This window comes from Cucurbita pepo, chromosome 12, assembly GCF_057944985.1.
Source record: "Cucurbita pepo subsp. pepo isolate OVF chromosome 12, ASM5794498v1, whole genome shotgun sequence".
NCBI classification, from domain to species: Eukaryota; Viridiplantae; Streptophyta; class Magnoliopsida; order Cucurbitales; family Cucurbitaceae; genus Cucurbita; species Cucurbita pepo.
The window spans coordinates 3155680-3177028 of record NC_141809.1 but is presented as its reverse complement, the minus strand read 5'-3'; the positions used below and the strand labels follow the sequence as shown (position 1 = coordinate 3177028).

General features: G+C 35.4%; 2 protein-coding genes across 2 annotated transcripts; one reads left to right on the top strand and one right to left on the bottom strand.

Annotated features, from left to right (window-relative positions):
• Window positions 1-4508: 4508 nt before the first annotated feature.
• On the bottom strand, window positions 4509-6221 carry CYCP3;1 (cyclin p3;1). The gene is made up of 2 exons (XM_023692576.2): window positions 5703-6221; window positions 4509-4937 (listed from the first exon to the last, which is right to left on the bottom strand). The coding sequence occupies exons 1-2, from the start codon at window positions 6101-6103 to the stop codon at window positions 4673-4675; spliced, it is 666 nt and encodes a 221-aa protein (XP_023548344.2). The 5' UTR covers window positions 6104-6221; the 3' UTR covers window positions 4509-4672.
• A 6151-nt stretch (window positions 6222-12372) lies between these two features.
• Window positions 12373-15497, top strand: UNE10 (basic helix-loop-helix (bHLH) DNA-binding superfamily protein). The gene is made up of 6 exons (XM_023691802.2): window positions 12373-12603; window positions 12687-13356; window positions 13523-13624; window positions 13699-13764; window positions 14654-15040; window positions 15111-15497. Exons 1-6 carry the CDS (start codon window positions 12488-12490, stop codon window positions 15198-15200), a joined length of 1431 nt encoding a protein of 476 aa, XP_023547570.2. The 5' UTR covers window positions 12373-12487; the 3' UTR covers window positions 15201-15497.
• Window positions 15498-21349: the final 5852 nt, after the last annotated feature.

Sequence of the window (21349 nt, the reverse complement as noted above, 5' to 3'; positions counted from 1 at the left end):
AAAAAAAGAAAAGAAGAGAGAGAGGAAGTTGGAAGCAAGAATCTGTCGAAGAACACCTTGAAAATTACCATAGGAGTTCATTTCCGACCAAAATCTAGACGCAAGAGTCCTTTCTGAGAAAGAAGAAGATCAGAGCGATGTCTCATCCTTTTTCTAAGAATCGAGGATTCTCAACAAAAACAAAAGTGTTTGGTAAGTGTACTGACTTCCGATGCTCTTAACTCAATTCGAGAATACTTGTAGGATTCGCTTGGTTTGCATGCATGCTAGAATATTTACCCTAGGTAGATAGTTTTCCCATGAAATGAACGTAGATAATTGCTACATTAAGAATATGGAAGCATGTAGTGAAGAATGCTATTATGTTTTACGTTTCCATTATATATCTGTTAACTGATGCTGAAAGGAGGATGAAAATTTGTGATCTGCACTCCGGGTGATTGATAGATGTTATCACCACGTTGAGAATGTGTGTTTATTTTGTATGAATTATGTATGAGGATTCTAGATAATTTTTATGTGCACATTTAGTTATTGTTATTGAACAAGATTTTATGTTAAGATTAGAGAATTATGATTGGGGTTAGCCCGTTGCTAAATTTAGACCTAACATTTTCCTAGGAGTCTAATATACCAACACGACCACCTTAAGAGTTGTCCTTAGGCTGCAAGATGTTTGAACGGTGTCAACAGTTTCATGGGAGAACAGGAGTTTCTGATCAAAGCCAACTTAACCTAGTCGTTTGCATTGGGAAAGAGAGAGGATTAGATAAGGGAGGGGTCGTGCTCCCAAGGAGGGTGACTTGATGGACCTGGGAGGTTTCAGCTCACCCCTTAGGTAAGATACCATAAAGTCTCATAGAGTCATGCATGAGGTAGCGTCTCACAGAGGGCCACCAGTCATTCACAGCTCGACAAAAGGAACTCTTAGGGTTTAAAATGAAGGGACGAAGAACCAAAATAGCCCCAAGAAGATAAGACTTGTAACGACCCAAAATTTTCTACTTAATTTAAGGTCGCTACTGTATACATACCATAAACATTGAATGCGGAAGACTTCATTTAAATTCCATAAAACATAACCTTTAACTTAAAACACAGCCATGGACTTACGTGTTTCGAAAACATCTTTAAAACGACACAACAAAAGACCCGAAATAAAATAAATAAGCGTTTAAGTTTAAAACATCCTATTCTATCCTAAGTCTAAGAAAATAAATACCACTATCCTATGCATGTGCCATGATCTCGAGTTGCGATGCCGTCGTCAGCCGTACAGGAATGTCTTGCCTTAACCTGAAAAATGTAGTAGCACATGGCTTGAGTATTTAAAGAAATATAAGTGACCCCACTATTGGGGTTAAGTGCAACAATCACATGCAATGAAATGATGGGACCTATCTTTCGTTTCGTTTCGTTTCGTTTTCCCTACGGTGCTGTCCTAACGGATAATCGTGAACGTGTACCATATACTCTACACACAGCCCATACGTGCGAGTATGGACTCACCAGCTAGTTCGCACACCGTTGGGCCACTGTCCTTAGCCGGTGGGCATACTTTGGGAGCCCCTTATGCCGAGACCCGTTAAAACTAGAACCGTCACGACAGCGCTATGCAATGCATAACGATCGTTGTCCTGCCATTGGATGTACGCGTCCGTACCCTCGTGATGGGATGGGGGTATCCCCACAGATGCATGAACACACATAATGCATGAGGTCCCCCTATTTCTACATTTATCTTTAATGACCATAACCCCTGTCCAGGCTTCATGTCATTCTCATTTTCATTTCATATTTCATACACATTTCTATCGGGGTTATGGTTCCAGACAGTTTACCGTGTTTCATGTCATACAATTCATGCGGTTCACATATTCCATACAAACATGTCATAATCATTCAAGGACCTCATATCGTTACATGCATTACACTTCACATTAGACTAAAAGCATACATAACATACACTCACGTTCACATAACTACGTACTTAAGCACAATAATCTAGCATACAATGTATCATATCATAAACAAGTCATAACGTAAACACTTCATAGTCATATCATTCTTTAACATACCATAGCCTTAACGTTCTTATACCTATCGCAGACATATTATTACGTAACGTACCTTAGTCATATCGTCACAAGAACGTACCCTAACGCTATCGTTCTATCAATCTATCACAAACCTATCCCTTTCTACCCATAACCTAACCATATACTTTCATCAATCTCTCCTATCCATAGCATTCCGGTATGTAATCTAACCTTAACGTTTCATGAACGTATCTTACTCCTATCGTTACATTTCGTTTTGTGCATCCTTCTCGTATCCTATCTCAAACATATCCTTGAGCACATCGTACCATAATTATTATCATACAAACCACATATTATAACATAACATAACATATAGGAAGCATATCGATCCACAAACAATTCACACATATCAATATATATGACACGTGCAGAACCACAGGGCACGTGTCAACATCAAATATAACCATGCCTTTAGTAAGGTCACTTACCTGGTTAGCTTAAGTCGTTGTCACGAATATATATCCTTAATGAAAGTTCGATTCCGTCGTTATCCTTAATGAAAGTCCATTGAACTCCAAATCAACCTATGTGAGCCCATGAAATCAGTTTCGAGTTTGAATTTCTACAAAATTGTTTCTCTAATTTATATTGATCCATGTATTATACTTCATGCGAACGTTAGAGTTTTTGCCTGAGTTAGGTTTTGAAATACTTATATATGTTTGTAATAGTATTATTTTCACACAAACCATTTAATACCCATTAAAACTTTCCAGATATTCTATTTTCTCTTACCGTGTTTAATACTCTTTAACATTTTCCAGATATTTCAATTATATTCACAATATTCCTCCCTGTCTCTTACTGTATTAACATTTTCCAGATATTTCAATTATATTCACAATATTCCTCCCTGTCTCTTACTGTATAAACATTTTCCAGATATTTCAATTATATTCACAATATTCCTCTCTGTCTCTTGCTGTATTAACATTTTCCAGATAATTTCAATTGTATTCACAATCTTCACTCCGTGTCTTATTTTCCTTCTTTTTAATTATCCCCTATGTCTTAGGATGACTTTTAATATCATTAAATAAAATAGAAGGAAAACTATTGACCTCTTCACATGCAAAATCTCTTTCTAGCAAAATATCTCTTACTACCAAAACTAAATCTGATTTTTTTTGTTTGGTGTTTGTTTTTGGGAGAGAAGAAATTCCCATAGGTTAAATCTGTTTAACCCTTCCTTTTTCTATTTTTGTTTGTTACCTTTTCAATTAGGTTAGTTACCTTTTTTTAAATCTGATATTTCTGAAAAATGCTAAATAAAATTAAATAATTGGATAAAGAAAAAGAGATCTAAGATATAACTTACAGAGAAATCTCAAATCTCTCTCCCATGTAAATCTTGATCATCTCTGCAAACCCATCTCCTGTAAATTTGATGCAGTTTTCTCAAATCTGACATTTTTCATGTTTTATTTTTGCGATGTGTTGAGGAGAGATTATTGGGGAAAGTGACTATGGAAGGATGAGGGAATAATTATTTTTATTTACTTATTAATTAATTAATTATTACTTTTTTTTACATAATAATAATTTTTTTTGTTTATAATAATTTTTATTTATTTATTTATTTATTTTTGGGCTGTTACAAGATTAGAACCGACGTCTTATAGCAATGAGAAGCCCGTGAGATTCTGTTAAGCCTAGAACGCGATGAGAGTCTACAAGTAGGTGGCTTACTAAGTATAACTTTTATACTCATCTTGACTATATTTTATCTTTTCAAGTGTGTGATGCCACAGGTCGAGAGAGTGCTTATTTGAGAGACGTGGATTGTCACAGAGGAAATCATGTCCGGGGGCGTTAGCCTGTCATTTTACTTTTACAAACATCCATGTATCTTCAATGTCAAAACTGGTCACATTCCATTGTATTGAAATTCTCTTCTTCTGAAATAAATGATTTTTCAATTGATATCTTTTCAAGTATTTCTCGCATTCACACTACATCCACATTATCGTTTTGAGTCATGACTCATTGAAAAACTTGAGCCATAACACTCCTAGGGAATCATCAACTAATCTCCAATAGACAATCTGTCTCTATTGACATGTCTATAATATGATGAGCTACGAGTAAGAACCATGATGAAGTCACATCTCAAATACCTATGTATATGTATTATTCGAAACCTATTGTAAAGACTAGTAAAAGGTATCCCGACAATGCCATCAATCTTTAGAAACGAATCCATTAAATAGACATAAAAGGGAAATAGTGCTTAAAATTCATTGGGGTTAGGCACATGACCCACTAAACTATTGATGTTAGGCATGAATTTAAGGCATGTGACTCATGTAGGGCCTAGTTTGGACAAGTGATGACCAATGTACCTCATGATTCATTCAAGTCCCAATAACTTTTTTAGCTACCTTCCCCTTTAGCTTCACTAAGTGATAAATTATTTAATACAATTGAATAATAATTCAATAAGGTCCTTTATATTACATGAGTATATATTAAGCAAGTGTCGGCAAATGAAACAATGATTCAAAAGAACCAAACACATTTTAATATATATTATCATATAAACTATACAAAAAAGGCAGCATCTTTGATCTTTACAATGTAATACGAGCCATTTGATTAAATGAGGCTTGTTGGCTTTGTTTAGACTTCAACTCTTCAGCACATCTTAATGTCCTCTCTATATGGTATCCTCCTCCAATGCTTACTTCTCTCTCCAAATGGCAACAATAACTCTCAAACACACTTACATTTACATGGCATTTGAATCCCATCATGAACAAAAAATCCAGCTCTAGTTGATTCATCTCCTTTGTTGTCAATCCCCCGACTCTTGCATAGTACGAATTTCGATAGTTCCTGTTTCAAAAGTAACATTAAATTGAGATTGAGCTAGAAGAATACCTATCACGAAAAGACAACAAACATTATCAACATAATCAAAAGGGATTCCGTGAATTTCTCCCCTGTCGATATGAAGTGATTTATCAGGTTGGTGGGATCCTTTGTTCGGTCAACTCAGTATTGGAATATGGAACAGGTTTGTTCGAGGACTCGTTGGTTAAAGAAAAGGGAGAAATGGCAAAATATAGGTAAGAGCTCTCGTGGGTCTTGACCCGAATGGAATGACAATGTGTTTGGAAACTCGGGACTCAGTATTGAAATGTTGAACAAGTTTACTCGAGGACTAGTTGGTTAAAGGAATGGGAGAAATGGTAAAATATAGGTAAAAGCTCTCGCGGGTCTTAACCTAAATGGATTGACAATGTGTTTGGAAACTCGAGACTCAGTATTGGAATGTTGAACAGGTTTATTCGAGGACTCACTCGTTAAAGGAATGAAAGAAATGGTAAAATATAGGTAAAAGCTCTCGTGGGTCTCGACCCGAATGGAAAGACAATGTGTTTGGAAACTCAAGACTCAAATATAGGTAAAAGCTTTCACGGGTCTCGACCTGAATGGAATGACAATGTATTTGGAAACTCGGGATCGTCACCGATACCTTAATCATCAAATAAGTAACCTTTTCGAGACTTTCGAACACAAAAACCTATTACTTCTACAACCCAAAATCAATCCAAAGCTTTAAAAAGAGAGAGAGAGAGAGAGAAAAACAAAACTTACATATCCTCGACATATTTAGAAGCGACCATGACAGTAGTGATAAGAAGGCGATGAACATTCCTAAGATTGATCCGAAACCCAGGATTTTGTTGGCAAAACCGATCAATATAAACATAAGCAACAACGTAAACAGAAGGACCAACTTTAGTATACCGAAAAATCCTCTCCAAATAAGACTGAATGGACATGTCGGGAGCCTCACGGCACTCAAAAACAAGGGCCCTGGACCTGGAATCTCTAGGCATGGACATGCAATTCTTGGCAATCCGATGGTTCCTGGCCATGCTCCTCTCGATCAAGGACGCAACAACGCCGATGACCAAAGGGGTACCCGAGCGCTCCTCGTAGGAGTAGGAGTACACATCGGATCGAAGGCTTCGTGGGGAAATTGGAAGGGCCATTGGGGTTAATGGGTATTGGTTTGAAGGAAGAAATGGGGATTTTATATGGGGATTTTGGAAGGTGAGTGGAAGGTGAGGGAAAAGGACGAAGATCAAGAAATAAGATATGGGTGCCTGTTGTTTAGAGCGACAAAGTACAAAGGAAACAGCTAAGCTTGTAATGAATTGAATATTGCACAAAAGGATGATCTTCTTTTTTTTTTTTTTTTTTTTTTTTTTTTTTTTTTATGGATTAAATTATGGGTCGCCGACAGTGGTGAAAGGGGAGGGAGAAGGGGATATTAATGGCTTATTTGACCTTGTGGGACTCGAGATTTGAGCTGCGGAGGATTCTAAGTTTTTTTGTACGAAGGGTACCACACTCACACGTGCAGTGTTTTTTGTTTGAGTAATTTTTGGGTTTTCATACTCCATGTTGTTGGTTGTTTTTGAGGTGATGAGCAAGCCGGCGGGGAAGTTGCAGAAGATTACGATCCTTGTCTTTTTATTATTGTTGTTTTTTATGGTAACTTTTTCGTGGATTTTCATGTTGTATTGGAGTTTGATTCTTGTTGTTACATTTTTTATGTTTATGGTAAAATATAATTTTTTTTTTTTTGTTCTTTTAAGTATCTTCTATATGGGAATTTCGATTTCGGGAAAAATACGTGTCACGAGTAAGAGGAAATTTGTCATAACTCGATTCTTCAGAATAGAGTCCCGACTATTTTAGAACTTTTTAAAATAAAGTAAATTACGGTAAATATATTGGACCCGGTAAATAAAACAATTTAAAATATTCAAGCAGTTAAAATATGTTGTGACTTTGTATGTCACTTGCTCCGAATCTGCATACATCCATGACCTGCTCCTTCTTGTCACCTAAAAAACAGGGAAAAAGTCGAATGAGTACAAAGGCTCAAGAAATAGTCCACTTGTAAGAAATCATGGATCTACACAATGGTATGATATTGTCCACTTTGAACATAAGCTCTCAAGCCTTTGGTTTGGGCTTCCCCAAAAGGCTTCATACCGATGAAGATGTATTTCCTTACTTATAAACTCATGATCATTTCCTAAATTAGCCAAGGTGGGACACACTCCCAACAATCCGCCCAAGGCTTCATACGTTCCAATTAGCATAGTCTAAACACTTATGTCCAAGGCTTCATACGTTCCAATTAGCATAGTCTAAACACTTATGTCCAAGGCTTCATACGTTCCAATTAGTATAGTTTGAACACCTATGCTCAAGGCTTCTTAAGTTCCAAGTGGTGTAGTATGAAACCTGCATCTGAAGCTTCTTACATTTCAACTATGTAGTCTGGAAAACCTACATTCAAGGCTTCTTATGTTCCAAGCAATGTAGTTTAAGTCATAAACATGTTGTACCGTGTGGGAGGTCTAGGGTTTCTTGGGTTTTCCAGTCTTAGAACCTTAGTCCTTCATTCATGAATGACACCCAACATTTTTCTTGTCTTAAAGGAATTAGGACTTGTGTTTTACTCTTTATTTCTTATTCTTATAGCATTTTCTTGGTTTCTCCCAGTGTTATTCTTGAGGTATAAGTCTTAACCTACTTTCTTAAGCCCTATTCCAAGCTTGTAGGTGGTAAGAATTTCATATTAACATGCATAAATCCATCAAAATATTATAAAATCATAAGTGTGCCTTGAAAAATTTAGAAGGGTCTTGAATCTTGGTAAGGAGTCATGACTTTTTACGTTCCAAGTGATACAACCTGAAAAATCTACATCTAAAGTTTTTTTATGTTCCAAGCGATGTAGTCTAAGTCATGATCATTTCGTACTGTGAGAGATCTAGGAGTTTCTTGGGTTTTCAAATTTTAGGACCTTGGTCCTTGTCTTAGTAGAATTAGGGCTTGTATTGCATTCTCTTCATTTCTTGTTCTTAGAGTTTTTTCTTGGGTTCGTTCTTACGTTCTTGCTTCTAGAGATACTCTTAAAGCATAAGTTTTTACTTACTTTCTCATGCATAAGTCCGTCAAAATATTATAAAGTCATATTGTGCTCCTTGAAAATTCTAGAAGGATCTTGTAGTTAGGGTCATTAAGGGTAAATTTGTCATTTCTTTCCTATAAGCGTGGGCTTATACCCTTAATGTGGGTCATACTTATATCCTTGACGGGGCATGTTGGTCGTATATCTCATTTCCTTGGGTTAGGTTCTCAATCTCTCCCAAACTTATTGAAATTTTGAGTAAACTTTATGTTCTTATAAATAAGTCTTCTTAAATTCTTGAGTCATCTGGAGGGCGTTCAATCCTTGAAATATCATAAAGATCTCTAAGGGCATTTTGGTCATTTTATGTCTAATTCTTGATTTAGTCCCTAATCGTGCTTGAAACTTTACATGATCTTTAAAAACCATAAAAATAAGGTCTTTGATAAAGTTTCATCACATTTGGGGTCATGAAATGGAGGTAGTTTATAGTAAGGGCATTATGGTCATTTTGCATCATTATTTGGTTTAGCTACTTATCCTTGTACAATGAATACTGAATTTCATGTATAACTTCAATATATCATATCATACCTAGCACTAAAATTTCATGGATGAGAGTTCGTTTCGTTTAGTAAGTTATTTTAACGTTACTTGGTTCTCAAGCAAAACACTCGATTTTGGTCCTTAACTCATGGTTATTTACTTATTCTTTCATATTCCTTTAAACTCACTGAATTTCCAGCGATTTCTACCGGTATTTCTTAAGAAAATTCTAAGAAATTCATTTACCTTATTGTTCACGTTCCGTTCCTTAGTTATCACATTTTTGATATCCGAATTGCTCCAAATTTTCTTTGATAGATCCATTTTTGAATCGAGTTTTAGGAATGATAAGGAATTTTATAAAAACAGTTTAATTTGAGAAGCACTAAGGAGTATCATAGTTCTGAGCTGTGTAGCCAATTCAATTACCATCATCTTCTCCCCCAAAACAAGGGAAGAAGTGTGTGGCCCGAGGTTTCTCTTAATGTCACCTTCTACAGCTCAAAATAGAGCATTTTGTCCCTCAAACTTGAAAACCATGTAAACCATGTAGCAAAGATGAGCTAGGGACCAAAAACTCACCTCGTCGTGTATTATGTATGATGATGCGTGTCTTATGGCCTTGCACGTGTCATGTATGATTAATAGGTTATGTTATGCCAAGTTATGTCATGGTATGCTATGATATGACATGTTATGCTATGTTATGTGAAGTTATGCCATGATATGCTATGTTATGTCAGGTTATAAAGCTGTGTTATTTTGTGATCGTACCATGTTGTATAAAGTAGTTATATAATCATTCATTATGCATAAACCTCCTTAGACCATGTTATGTAAGCATAATTTACAAACTTATTATGATAGACCATGTTAAGTCATGATTATAAGCTATGGGGACTTATGCATATATGTGCAACACATGCATCGGGATACTTCCCTACTATGATGAGCACGAACGCATAAATTTTGACTTATGATTTATGATATTATATTCACCATGATGTTATACGAGTCATTTCTTTCCGTGGGGTTTGGCATAGAGCCCATTAACAAGTGTTAGCCTGACAAGTTAGGCCTAAAGGGTGCACGAGACCATCTCGTGGGTTCATGCTAACACGCGTGGGTCATGTGTTGAGAAGTATCACACATCCAACTTTGTCACGACTAAAAAACTGTCTAAGGTCATGCTATGCTATGCTATGTTAAAAAGATTAGTCCCATAATATTGCTTGTGTTTGTATTCCCAATCATGCTACTCTTACATTTAGGTAAACCTTATATGGATGACAATGATGTCATGACGAAGACCATGGAACAAGTTTTAGGGAAACTGCATTTATGTTTATTTCATAGCCCTTAGGCGAGAGGAAGACATTGTCTTATTTTTCTTTATATTATTTAAACTTTAAATTATTTATTTTCGGTTATTTTATTTTAAGGATTTTATTTCGAATGTCTAAGTCCATGACATCATTTATAAACTGTTTAAATGAAGATTTACACCCTTTACAATCATGTCATACATGTGATGACCTTATTTTTAATAGAAAAATTGGATCGTTACCGTTTGTATCATATAAAGAATAAATATGTGGGATTGATCATTAGTTGTGAGCTTAAAAAATGATTTTGAGAAACGTGAAATATACGATAAAGCTAAGATTATAAAAGACTTCATATTGTGAATAACAAGTTAGCTATTTACTTATTTACCGAGTAAATTACTTATCAAGATTAATTTAACTGTTCTCTCTAGATATAGAAGAAATAGGCTAATCGAGGACGAGACCAGCGGACTAGAGACTATAAAGAATCCATTTCTGAGCCTGTTTTATGTACATGTGTTTTCGCTGTTGAAAACTTACCCTAGTTATTTGTATACAGTAAAAAGTAATCAATTATCTATGTCAGTAGTAACCCCGTGAATCGAGCTGACGATGAGTGGGTGTTACCTGATGTTGGGCTCTCATTAGCTTTGTTGATGATCCTATTGAGAGTGCCTTAAAGTTCGATAGCAAATTCAAGAGGCCCACAGCCCATAAAAGACTATGACCTAAAGCAATCCCAACAAATGGGAGCCTAATTATTTTCTTTTATTATTTGTGATCATTGACATTAATCTAATAAATTAATATTAATTATTAAATATCAATATATTATTTACACATTAAATTTTAACTAATACATTTATAATTAATCTTTTATATATAATTTTATTATTAAGATTATTATTTAGTTAATGTTTAATGTAAAAATATTTCTTCATTTTTATTCAAATTAATTTATTAATTAATTAAAGTATATTATGAATTAATTAAATGTTAATAAAATTTTAAAAAAGTTTTAAAGTATTTTTATTTAAAGATTTTCTAATCGTAAAAAGTATTTTTAAAAATTTTAAAATATTGAAATTTGAAGTATATTTTAATTAATTTAATCTAAATTTTTTTATATGGTTAGCACGTGAAATGGAACCATCGGAAAAGGAAGAGAGACGGGCTTCGATAAAACCGACCAATGAAAAAGCTCCACGACTGCAAGACGCTGTAGGAACAACACGTGGCAAAATAATAAGGAACGACCTGCTATATCAACCCTAATGTCCGTACACGTGTAACGATAAGAACAAACTTAAAAGTCTTAACTATATTATTTCATAATAATAATAATATAACATATAAACTTGGGTTAAAAAAAAAAAAAAAAAACATAAAGCATTAAAAAATTATTAGTTTTAAATTTTTGTCACATACCAACATTTCCATATGTTTATGGAATCGATATAAGCACGAGGAATATCTTTAAGAAAAATTAATGAAATATAATTAAAATGTCAATAAAATATTATTAATTCAATAAAAAAAATTAATTTATTTTAAAATGATAAAAATATTCATTTCTTAACTTAAAAATAGTTATAAACTTATTCATCGATATTAAAATTTTATCCAAAATCATTTTCAGAAAATTAATTATTGAAATTAATATTCTATTTTTATTTATTGAATCATCTGTTTATAAATAACTATGACTTTATTATTAATTTATTATTTATTCAATTTAATAGAAGCATTACCTGGCTCCTTCTCCTCCAACGTGTCCCTTCTGCCACCATATGTCATCTGGATATTTAGGCAACACTCACTTCCACGTGTTTGACACGTGTTTCCACACACATTAAATTTATAATATAATGTTTTCATTTATGTTGTATTAAAATAATATATTTTTTTACAGGTGAAATAATATAAATTCACTTCATAACCTATAGTTACATAATTAATCATTTTTTTAAAATAAATATCTTTTAAATAACTAATACTTGGTTCTCAAATTAAAGCTATTATGTCATCTTTTTTTTCATTTTTATTTTGAATTTAATATGGTCGGGTGAAGTTTGGATTCGTAAAGTTCTTCAACCAAAGTAACTCTTATTAAATAATCAAACCAACCAATGAGTTGAATAGACATATTAAATGAAGAATGTAACAGTCGAAATAAGATAAAAAGGGGTCAGATTATCCAACCATTTAAGAAAACTTTTGTAAGGACTCATTGGCCTTTAGGCGTGTCATATGCTCACTAGCTCTTCGTTGAGACTAAAAGCTATCCCCACAAATTAAGTAGTCTTTTTCAACACAAGTTCAGACGTCTTAGACGTATGTCCTTCGTATATCTCTACAATAATAAGTCAGTTCCTAAAAAAGATTATACAAAATTGTAATAATGAATTATTTAATAAAAGTTATTAAAAAATATAAAACTTAGAGGAGAGAGAATTGGAGAAAGAGCATCGGGCAGGATCTAAAACAGAGCAGATGGTGTTTGTTGTTAATTATCTTCGTTCTTAAATCACAAATACCACCGTCTCTCTTTTTTCTCCACCACCGAAAAAATGAGTCAGTGTGTTCCTAATTGGGACATCTCCGACCCGCCGCCCTCCTCCGCCGCCGCCGCCGCCGACCGTCTCCCCTATCATTCCTCTTCCGCCGCAGACGACGTCGTTCCCATGTACTTTTCTCTCTCTCTCTGTTCTTTAAAGGGGTTTTTTGTTTTTTGTTTTTTTGTTTTATTTTTGAATTTTTTGTTGATAGGTTTGAGTATGAAGTCGCGGAGTTGACATGGGAAAATGGGCAATTGGCTATGCATGGGCTGGGGTTGCCGAAGGTAACCGGCAAGAGTCACCACGGCGGCGGTGGCGGTGGTGGTGATGGGTCAAAGTACACGTGGGAAAATAAGCCGGCACGTGCGAGTGGCACGCTTGAGTATTTGGTGAACCAAGGAACTCGCCATGGTAAGATTGGTTTTGATGTTAACACCGACGACGCCGGTGGTGGCGGTAACGATTTGGTGCCGTGGTTTTCCGACCACCATAAGCAAACGCTACAAACGCCGGCTGCTTCCGCCGCCACGACTATGGACGCTATGGTACCATGCGATGGCGATAAGTCGGCGGCAGGTGGCGCCGGCAAGGCAACGGTAGAGTCAAGCGATACTCCGGCGGTGGGACTGGAGGACGAGGACGGTAGAGTTACCAAACGGGGGAGAGTGGTGGCGCGTGCAGTCCACGCAGAGAGGGAGTGGAGTGTCTGCCAGAATCAAATCAGCGTGAGTGGCAGCGACGCTACGTTGAACACCCACGATAGAAACTTCGCCGCCACCGCCACCACGTCTCATGGGTCGCTTGATAACACGAGCTCCGGCAAGCGGTACATTAATACGACCACCGACGACCATGATTCCGTGTGCCATAGCACATATCAGGCAAGATTTTTTTAACCAAATCAAAATCTAAAATCCCCCTTTGTGTTTTTTTTCCATAACAATTTTGAATTATAATACAAAATCTTTGGTTTTTGATTGGTTCAATGTCTGATTAATAAAGTTCATGTTTTTTTTTTTTTTGGGCAATGATTTTGAACACGTGAAGGTGGAAGAAGAAGATGAGGGAGACAGAAAGAAAGAGAATCCAAAATCCTCAATTTCCACTAAAAGAAGTCGAGCTGCAGCAATACATAACCAATCCGAACGTGTAAGTATATATATATATATATATATATGGAATTTCTTGTTCTTGAGTTAATTTTTGTTATTATTTGTTTATAGAAAAGGAGAGATAAGATCAACCAAAGGATGAAGACATTGCAAAAGTTGGTCCCAAATTCCAATAAGGTACTCAATTCAGCCTGCCGTTTTTTTTTTTTTTACTAATCTATATTAAATTTCTGACTTGTCTATGATATCTTAATACTTCCCTCCGAAGTAGTGTTCGGACTTGAATGTCGAAGAAAAAGAGCCTGTAGTACTGTACGAACCGGATTAAAATCGAAATTCTAGTTGGGCCTGTTTGAGTCAAAGTCGATAATTTTTTGGAATTTTTTTTAGGGAGGTTCAATGCTCACAATTGAAGCTCACTACTGGGAGATATTGTCTTTTTTGAGTTCTTGGGTTTTCCTTCAAGGATTTTAAAACACGGTCAGTTAGGAAGAAGCTTTCACACCTTTATAAAAAATGTTTCATTCTCCTCTCCCATCGACGTGGGATCTCATATCGAAGGGGGTGGATTGTGGATCCCACCTCGGTTGGAGAGGAGAACGAAGCATTTTTTATAAGGGTGTGGAAACCTCTCCTTAGCATACGCATTTTGAAAACCTTGAAGGAAAATCCGAAAGGAAAAGCTCAAAGAGGACAATATCTATTGGCGGTGGGCTTAGGCGGTTACAGATAGAGTCTTTTGACAAGTTGGATAGGCATGTTCGGGAATTGTCGACGTTAATTAATACCAAAACTTGTGAAATAGACAAGGGGAGGGGAGGGGGTGGATTGTGAGGAAAAAGCAATGGGGTTTGATTGAACCATGACCACAAGGGGTACTTACAAAAAGATAAGAGAAAGAAGGTGAAGTTTGACAGAGAGTTGAAAGGAACACGACAGGAAACATTAAAAGCTTCTGCTGTCTTTGGTCCCATTGCCTTCATTTCTATACCTTTTTTTCTTTCCCTTTTCTTGCTTTTACAACGTTTTTTTTTTTTTTTTTTTTTTTTTTTGTGTTCATTAATAGACAGACAAAGCTTCAATGTTGGACGAAGTAATAGAATATTTAAAACAATTACAAGCTCAAATTCAAATGATGAGTAGAATCAACATGCCAATGATGCTCCCAATGGCAGCAATGCAACAACAGCTTCCAATGGCGTCGTTAATGGCGACGCCGATGGGGTTGGGAATGGGCATGGCCGGGATGGGGATGGGGATGGCATTAGGAATCGATCATTTGAATATGATGGCTACCCGATCCGGCCTCGCTGCCGGGATGTCTCCAATGCTTCACCCGACCGCCTTCATGCCCATGGCTGCATGGGATGGAGGCACTTACGACCAACGTCAACCTTCTCCGTCCACAATGATCGCAGACCCCATCTCAGCATTTCTTGCCTGTCAATCGCAGGTTACTACGCTAAATCACTACTAAACTTAAAAGCTTTCGTGTTATTAACGTTTACGTTTAACGTATGCAGCCGATGACGATGGAAGCATACAGTAGAATTGCGACCATGTTTCAGCAAATGAATCAACAACAGCCCACGGTGGGTGGCTCCAAGAACTAATTGAATTCATGTTTTAATGATCTCTTTGTGTTCGATTGTATTTTAGAAACAAAAAATAATAAAAAGAAAAAGAAAAAGAGAGGAAAATGTGAAGTATAATAGCTGTGATGAACTTTAGAGTTTAGAGTATGTCGTGTTGGAGTAATCTTAGCCGTTGGATTGTTCTTTGTTTTCACCATTTTTTTTTATATAGAGAAGTACATATTGTATAAATATGGCTTTGTCAAGGACACAAGTACTTGGATTGTATTATAGTGTTGCCTTACTCAAAATTTTCCTTGGGTTTGGATTCTATAATTCCTTTGTACTTTAAACCGTGTTTTTTTTGGGAGCATATTGTTCGACCAATAGAATTTTATCACCGATTTTTACTCTGAGATCAGGTTGCAATATATCTTCTGTACGTGTTGCATTAATAAATAAAATTTTACGAAGCTCAAGTATCAAATGTTCGTAAGTAACAACGTATCACGTATGCTGGGTTAAGTTGTGACACTATTTGACTTGACCTTTAAGGCTGGCCGCTCTCGACTCTTGAAGAGAGATAAATGAATGCTCTTCAAATTGGTATCTTAACCCTAGTAAGTTCTTGCCACTTTCCCTGTTGATGGGTGATCAATGGAGACTAGTGCTTTGTTGTTGTCTCTGCCATAGCTGCCTCTACTGGTTCGTTTGGATGTTCCAGTGTCTGCTTCAGCTGGCGTATATAAGATCAATTTCAATGGACTTGCGGCTTCCTTGACTATAACTCTCCCGCCATCTCTGCTATTACTTATGAGACTAAATCAATAGGAAAAAATAAACAACTCGATCAAGTGTGTATACTCCTTCCGTAGGGTGAATGGAGAATCTAGGATTTTTGTCGACTTAGACCTGCGAACGAAGTTGGTGTACGAATCAGTTAGCACCAAATGCAAGAGTTTCTGAAACTGAAAGAATTTTTCTTCTCAAACTATGTGCAGCTGCTCTATTAACAAGTTTTTATCTCGATTTTTGCTACTAAAGAACTTTTTAAGTCAATGTTTAAGTCGGGTTTTGGGTGTCAATGGTACAACTCGATTCAACTTAGTTTAATACGATTTAATTCGGTTCGACTCGATTGAACTTTGTTTGATTTATAATTGATGGATTGAAATCATTTCAGGAGTATTGTCATCGTTTCAGTTTGTGATTTTTCTCCGGGTTCAGCTTCATTTACTACATTTCAGGTTAGTTTCCTTATATTTTAGTCGATTCAAGAGTCTTTTGGAGTAAGTTTAAGGAATATTTAAGCTTTCATAATATAATATATTAATTATAAGATAAATTTCTAATTGTTTTGAAACCTCTAAATATGCGTGAACGTGTTTACTCTATAATTTATGATCTGATATTTCTAAATGAAATTGTGACAATTACTTATCTAGCGTATTGATTATTTGAACCACAAAGACATATGTTAGTCGTCCCTCTTTTGGATCATTATCATGAGCTGGTTGGCTAGGGTTCCAATTTTTAGGACCACAAGCTGGTTGGTAATATTTTGGGTCTGGTTACAAGATAGATGATTAATGCTTGTCGGTTTAAATAGAGACATGGGTTGGTTATCCTATCTCAAACTAGGTCACAAATTGGTTGACTATGTTTGGATTTAATTTATATTTTTCGAGGTTACTCACAAGGACTCTGGTTTTGCTCTAGAATGCTCCTAGTTCGGTTTAGTTTTGTTGCAAACTTGAATGAATGGTTTTCTTTTCGTGAATTTAGTTTATTAAAGGATTTGTTTGTATTATTTAATAAATGCACTCTAAAGGTACCTTGCACATAGAAGGATGGAAATTTTGTGAAATATGCACTCCGGGTGATCAATGGACGTTATCTCCCGTTGAGCATGTATGATTGTCTATATGACTCTATGTGTGTTAGCTACATGTGTTTGAATGAGTGTACTTGATATGAACTGAGAGACATCAATCATACAATATACTTCAATGAAGATGTGAAGAAAAGGTTGTCAAAATTATCAAAATATGTTTCAATTCATGCTACATTGAAGAAGAATAAAGTTTGATTGTTGTAAATTTTGGGTGGGTTATAATTTAGAGTAATTTAGAGTTATTGTATTTTAAGACTTTTTATTTCATTTCGGTTACATTTACATAATGGCTAATTATGGCCATAAAGTGTGAATGTTACAACTTTTGGAATGCCTTTAATAGTTTCATTTTGAGGCTATATAAAGCCATGTATGTTGTATTTGTAAGGAAGACTTGGAAAATAGAGTAAAAGAAGCATTTGTGCTTTTCTTTAGCCAATGGCTAAGTTTCTTTGCAATTCTATGTAGTTTAGATTGCATGTAGAATCATTCAAGCTCGACATGATCAATCTTGCTTGTGGAATGATTCGAATCTCAAACAAGTGTTTGAGATATTTGATCAACAAGAGTCATTCAAGCTAGACATGATCGATCTTGCTTGTGGAGTGATTCGAATCTCAATCAAGTGTTCTTGTCTTGAGATATTCGATCAACAAGGTAATCCGAATCTTATTCCCCTTGTAGTTGATTCCTTTATCTTATCATTTGGTATCAGAGCTTCAGGCTCAAGATCGGATATATGTTTCCTTTGCGTTTCTTCTCAATTTGATTTTTATTTATTTTCATCTTTTTAGTTTTTAATCGACCCAGAGTTCAAAATTCAATCTTTGCTCTATTTAAAATTTTGAGAGGTGAGAATGAGAGCTTCATTTGTGTAACTGAGTGTAAAAGGAGTGTCCTAAAATTTCCTTGAGCGTATACTCGTGAGGAGAGTGTTGTGAGGTCCTTCGTATTTCCATAACTTATTTTTTGCAGCAAAGTTTCACAAATAGATTCGAGGACGAATCCTCTTGAAGAAGTGGAGAATGATATGAACTGAGAGACATCAATCATACAATATACTTCAATGAAGATGTGAAGAAAAGGTTGTCAAAATTATCAAAATATGTTTCAATTCATGCTACATTGAAGAAGAATAAAGTTTGATTGTTGTAAATTTTGGGTGGGTTATAATTTAGAGTAATTTAGAGTTATTGTATTTTAAGACTTTTTATTTCATTTCGGTTACATTTACATAATGGCTAATTATGGCCATAAAGTGTGAATGTTACAACTTTTGGAATGCTTTTAATAGTTTCATTTTGAGGCTATATAAAGCCATGTATGTTGTATTTGTAAGGTAGACTTGGAAAATATATTAAAAGAAGCATTTGTGCTTTCTTTAGCCAATGGCTAAGTTTCTTTGCAATTCTATGTAGTTTAGATTGCATGTAGAATCATTCAAGCTCGACATGATCAATCTTGCTTGTGGAATGATTCGAATCTCAAACAAGTGTTTGAGATATTTGATCAACAAGAGTCATTCAAGCTAGACATGATCGATCTTGCTTGTGGAGTGATTCGAATCTCAATCAAGTGTTCTTGCCTTGAGATATTCGATCAACAAGGTAATTCGAATCTTACCCCCTTGTAGTTGATTCCTTATCTTATCATTTGGTATCAGAGCTTCAGGCTCAAGATCGGATATATGTTTCCTTTGCGTTTCTTCTCAATTTGATTTTTATTTATTTTCATCTTTTTAGTTTTTAATCGACCCAGAGTTCAAAATTCAATCTTTGCTCTATTTAAAATTTTGAGAGGTGAGAATGAGAGCTTCATTTGTGTAACTGAGTGTAAAATGAGTGTCCTAAAATTTTCTTGAGTGTATACTCGTGAGGAGAGTGTTGTGAGGTCCTTCGTATTTCCATAACTTATTTTTTGCAGCAAAGTTTCACAAATAGATTCGAGGACGAATCCTCTTGAAGAAGTGGAGAATGATATGAACTGAGAGACATCAATCATACAATATACTTCAATGAAGATGTGAAGAAAAGGTTGTCAAAATTATCAAAATATGTTTCAATTCATGCTACATTGAAGAAGAATAAAGTTTGATTGTTGTAAATTTTGGGTGGGTTATAATTTAGAGTAATTTAGAGTTATTGTATTTTAAGACTTTTTATTTCATTTCGGTTACATTTACATAATGGCTAATTATGGCCATAAAGTGTGAATGTTACAACTTTTGGAATGCCTTTAATAGTTTCATTTTGAGGCTATATAAAGCCATGTATGTTGTATTTGTAAGGAAGACTTGGAAAATAGAGTAAAAGAAGCATTTGTGCTTTTCTTTAGCCAATGGCTAAGTTTCTTTGCAATTCTATGTAGTTTAGATTGCATGTAGAATCATTCAAGCTCGACATGATCAATCTTGCTTGTGGAATGATTCGAATCTCAAACAAGTGTTTGAGATATTTGATCAACAAGAGTCATTCAAGCTAGACATGATCGATCTTGCTTGTGGAGTGATTCGAATCTCAATCAAGTGTTCTTGTCTTGAGATATTCGATCAACAAGGTAATCCGAATCTTATTCCCCTTGTAGTTGATTCCTTTATCTTATCAGTACTCCTTGTAGAGTGTGAGTAACAGTCGCGAATTAAGAATAGGGCATTAGAGTTAGGTTGGCTAGTTGATGACTTAGGTTCGAAAGCCTCTAGTAGGTTGAGCGCCTTAGGATCTTGAGCGTCTGTCATAGGAAAGAGTCCATGTCAAGCCACCAAGACGCCCTAGGAGACTAGTAGACCTCCACGACCCAAGAATGACTAAGGTATCTCTCAAGGCTATAAGTTATGTGAATAGTATATTCAGGCTCTCCACTACCCTATCCAATCTAGTAGCAGTACGGTCGAGTTAGACATAGGTCGGTAAGGTAGTGTGTGACCCAACCTAGTGGAAATGGTCGAGGTCTCCTAAACAAGGTCACTGTGCTATAAAACCGTTCTTAAGAGAGAGCGTGAGATCACTTAGGATTACCTAATAGATAGCTGGGACATGGGAGTTCACATCCCTCTTACTTAGGTGACTCTATGGTCACGTGGGAGGCACCATATAACCTTTCATAGATGTTCAGACTAGATAATACCCTACAACCTCATCAAAACTTTATGAGGTAGCGCTTTAACCTAAGTGATAAGGAATCAACACAAGGGAAAGATATGATACCAAATAATAAGGAAATCACTACAAGGGAAGTAAGATTCAAATTACCTTGCTGATCAAATATCTCAAATCATTTCACAAGCAAGATCGATCCTGCCAAGCTTGAATGATTCTAAACATGCAACCTAAACTACATCGAATTGCAAAGAAACTTAGCTCTTGGCTAAAGGAAAGGTAAGAACACATTGCCCTAATGATAAAGAATCACTCTAAAGGAAGTAAAAATTCAGATTACTTTGTTGATCAAATATTTCAAGACAAAAACACTTGATTGAGATTCAAATCACTCCACAAGCAAAATCGATCATGTGAAACTTGAATGATTCTAAACATGCAATCTAAACTACATAGAATTGCGAAGAAACTTAGTCATTGGCTAAAGGAAAGTAAAAAAATGCTCTTTTTACTACATACATGGGTTTATATAGCCTCAAAATGAAACCCTTGACCTTCCACGAAACATTTTAAGAATTTGTAACCTTCATACTTTATGACAATAATTAGCCACGATGTAAATGTAACATTTAAAAATAAATAAAAAGTCCTAAATACATTAATGAAACATCATAACTCTAAATTATGATACATCCAAAATGTATAACAATGAAACTTGATTTTTTTTCAATGTGGCATGAATTGAAACATTTACAATAATTTTAACAACACTTTCTTCACATTTTCCTTGAAGTTTATATGCATGATTGATGTTTTGGTTCATATCACAAAGTCACCGGTCATTTAGGGTTTACAACAAAGCAAGCTACCTTAGTCAAGGATAGAAAGGTTGAAGAACCTATACAGACCCCTCGGAGGTAAGATTCAAAACAGAGAAGCTCAGAACTTTGAGGCTCTCTAGATGCTCAAATAGCACTAGAGATTAGGCCCGAACATCCTATAGCTCAAAGAAAAGTCCGTGTAAGCCTGTTAAGATAAAGGTGCGATGACAGCCTACAAGTAGGTTGCTTGCTAAATATTTTTAATACTCACCACTTTTTACATTTCCTTTTCAGGTGATTGATGCTACATGTCGAGGTTAGGGTGTACTTGTTGTAGCCACAAAGAGGCGTTGACCCGAGATGTCCATGTTGTCCACA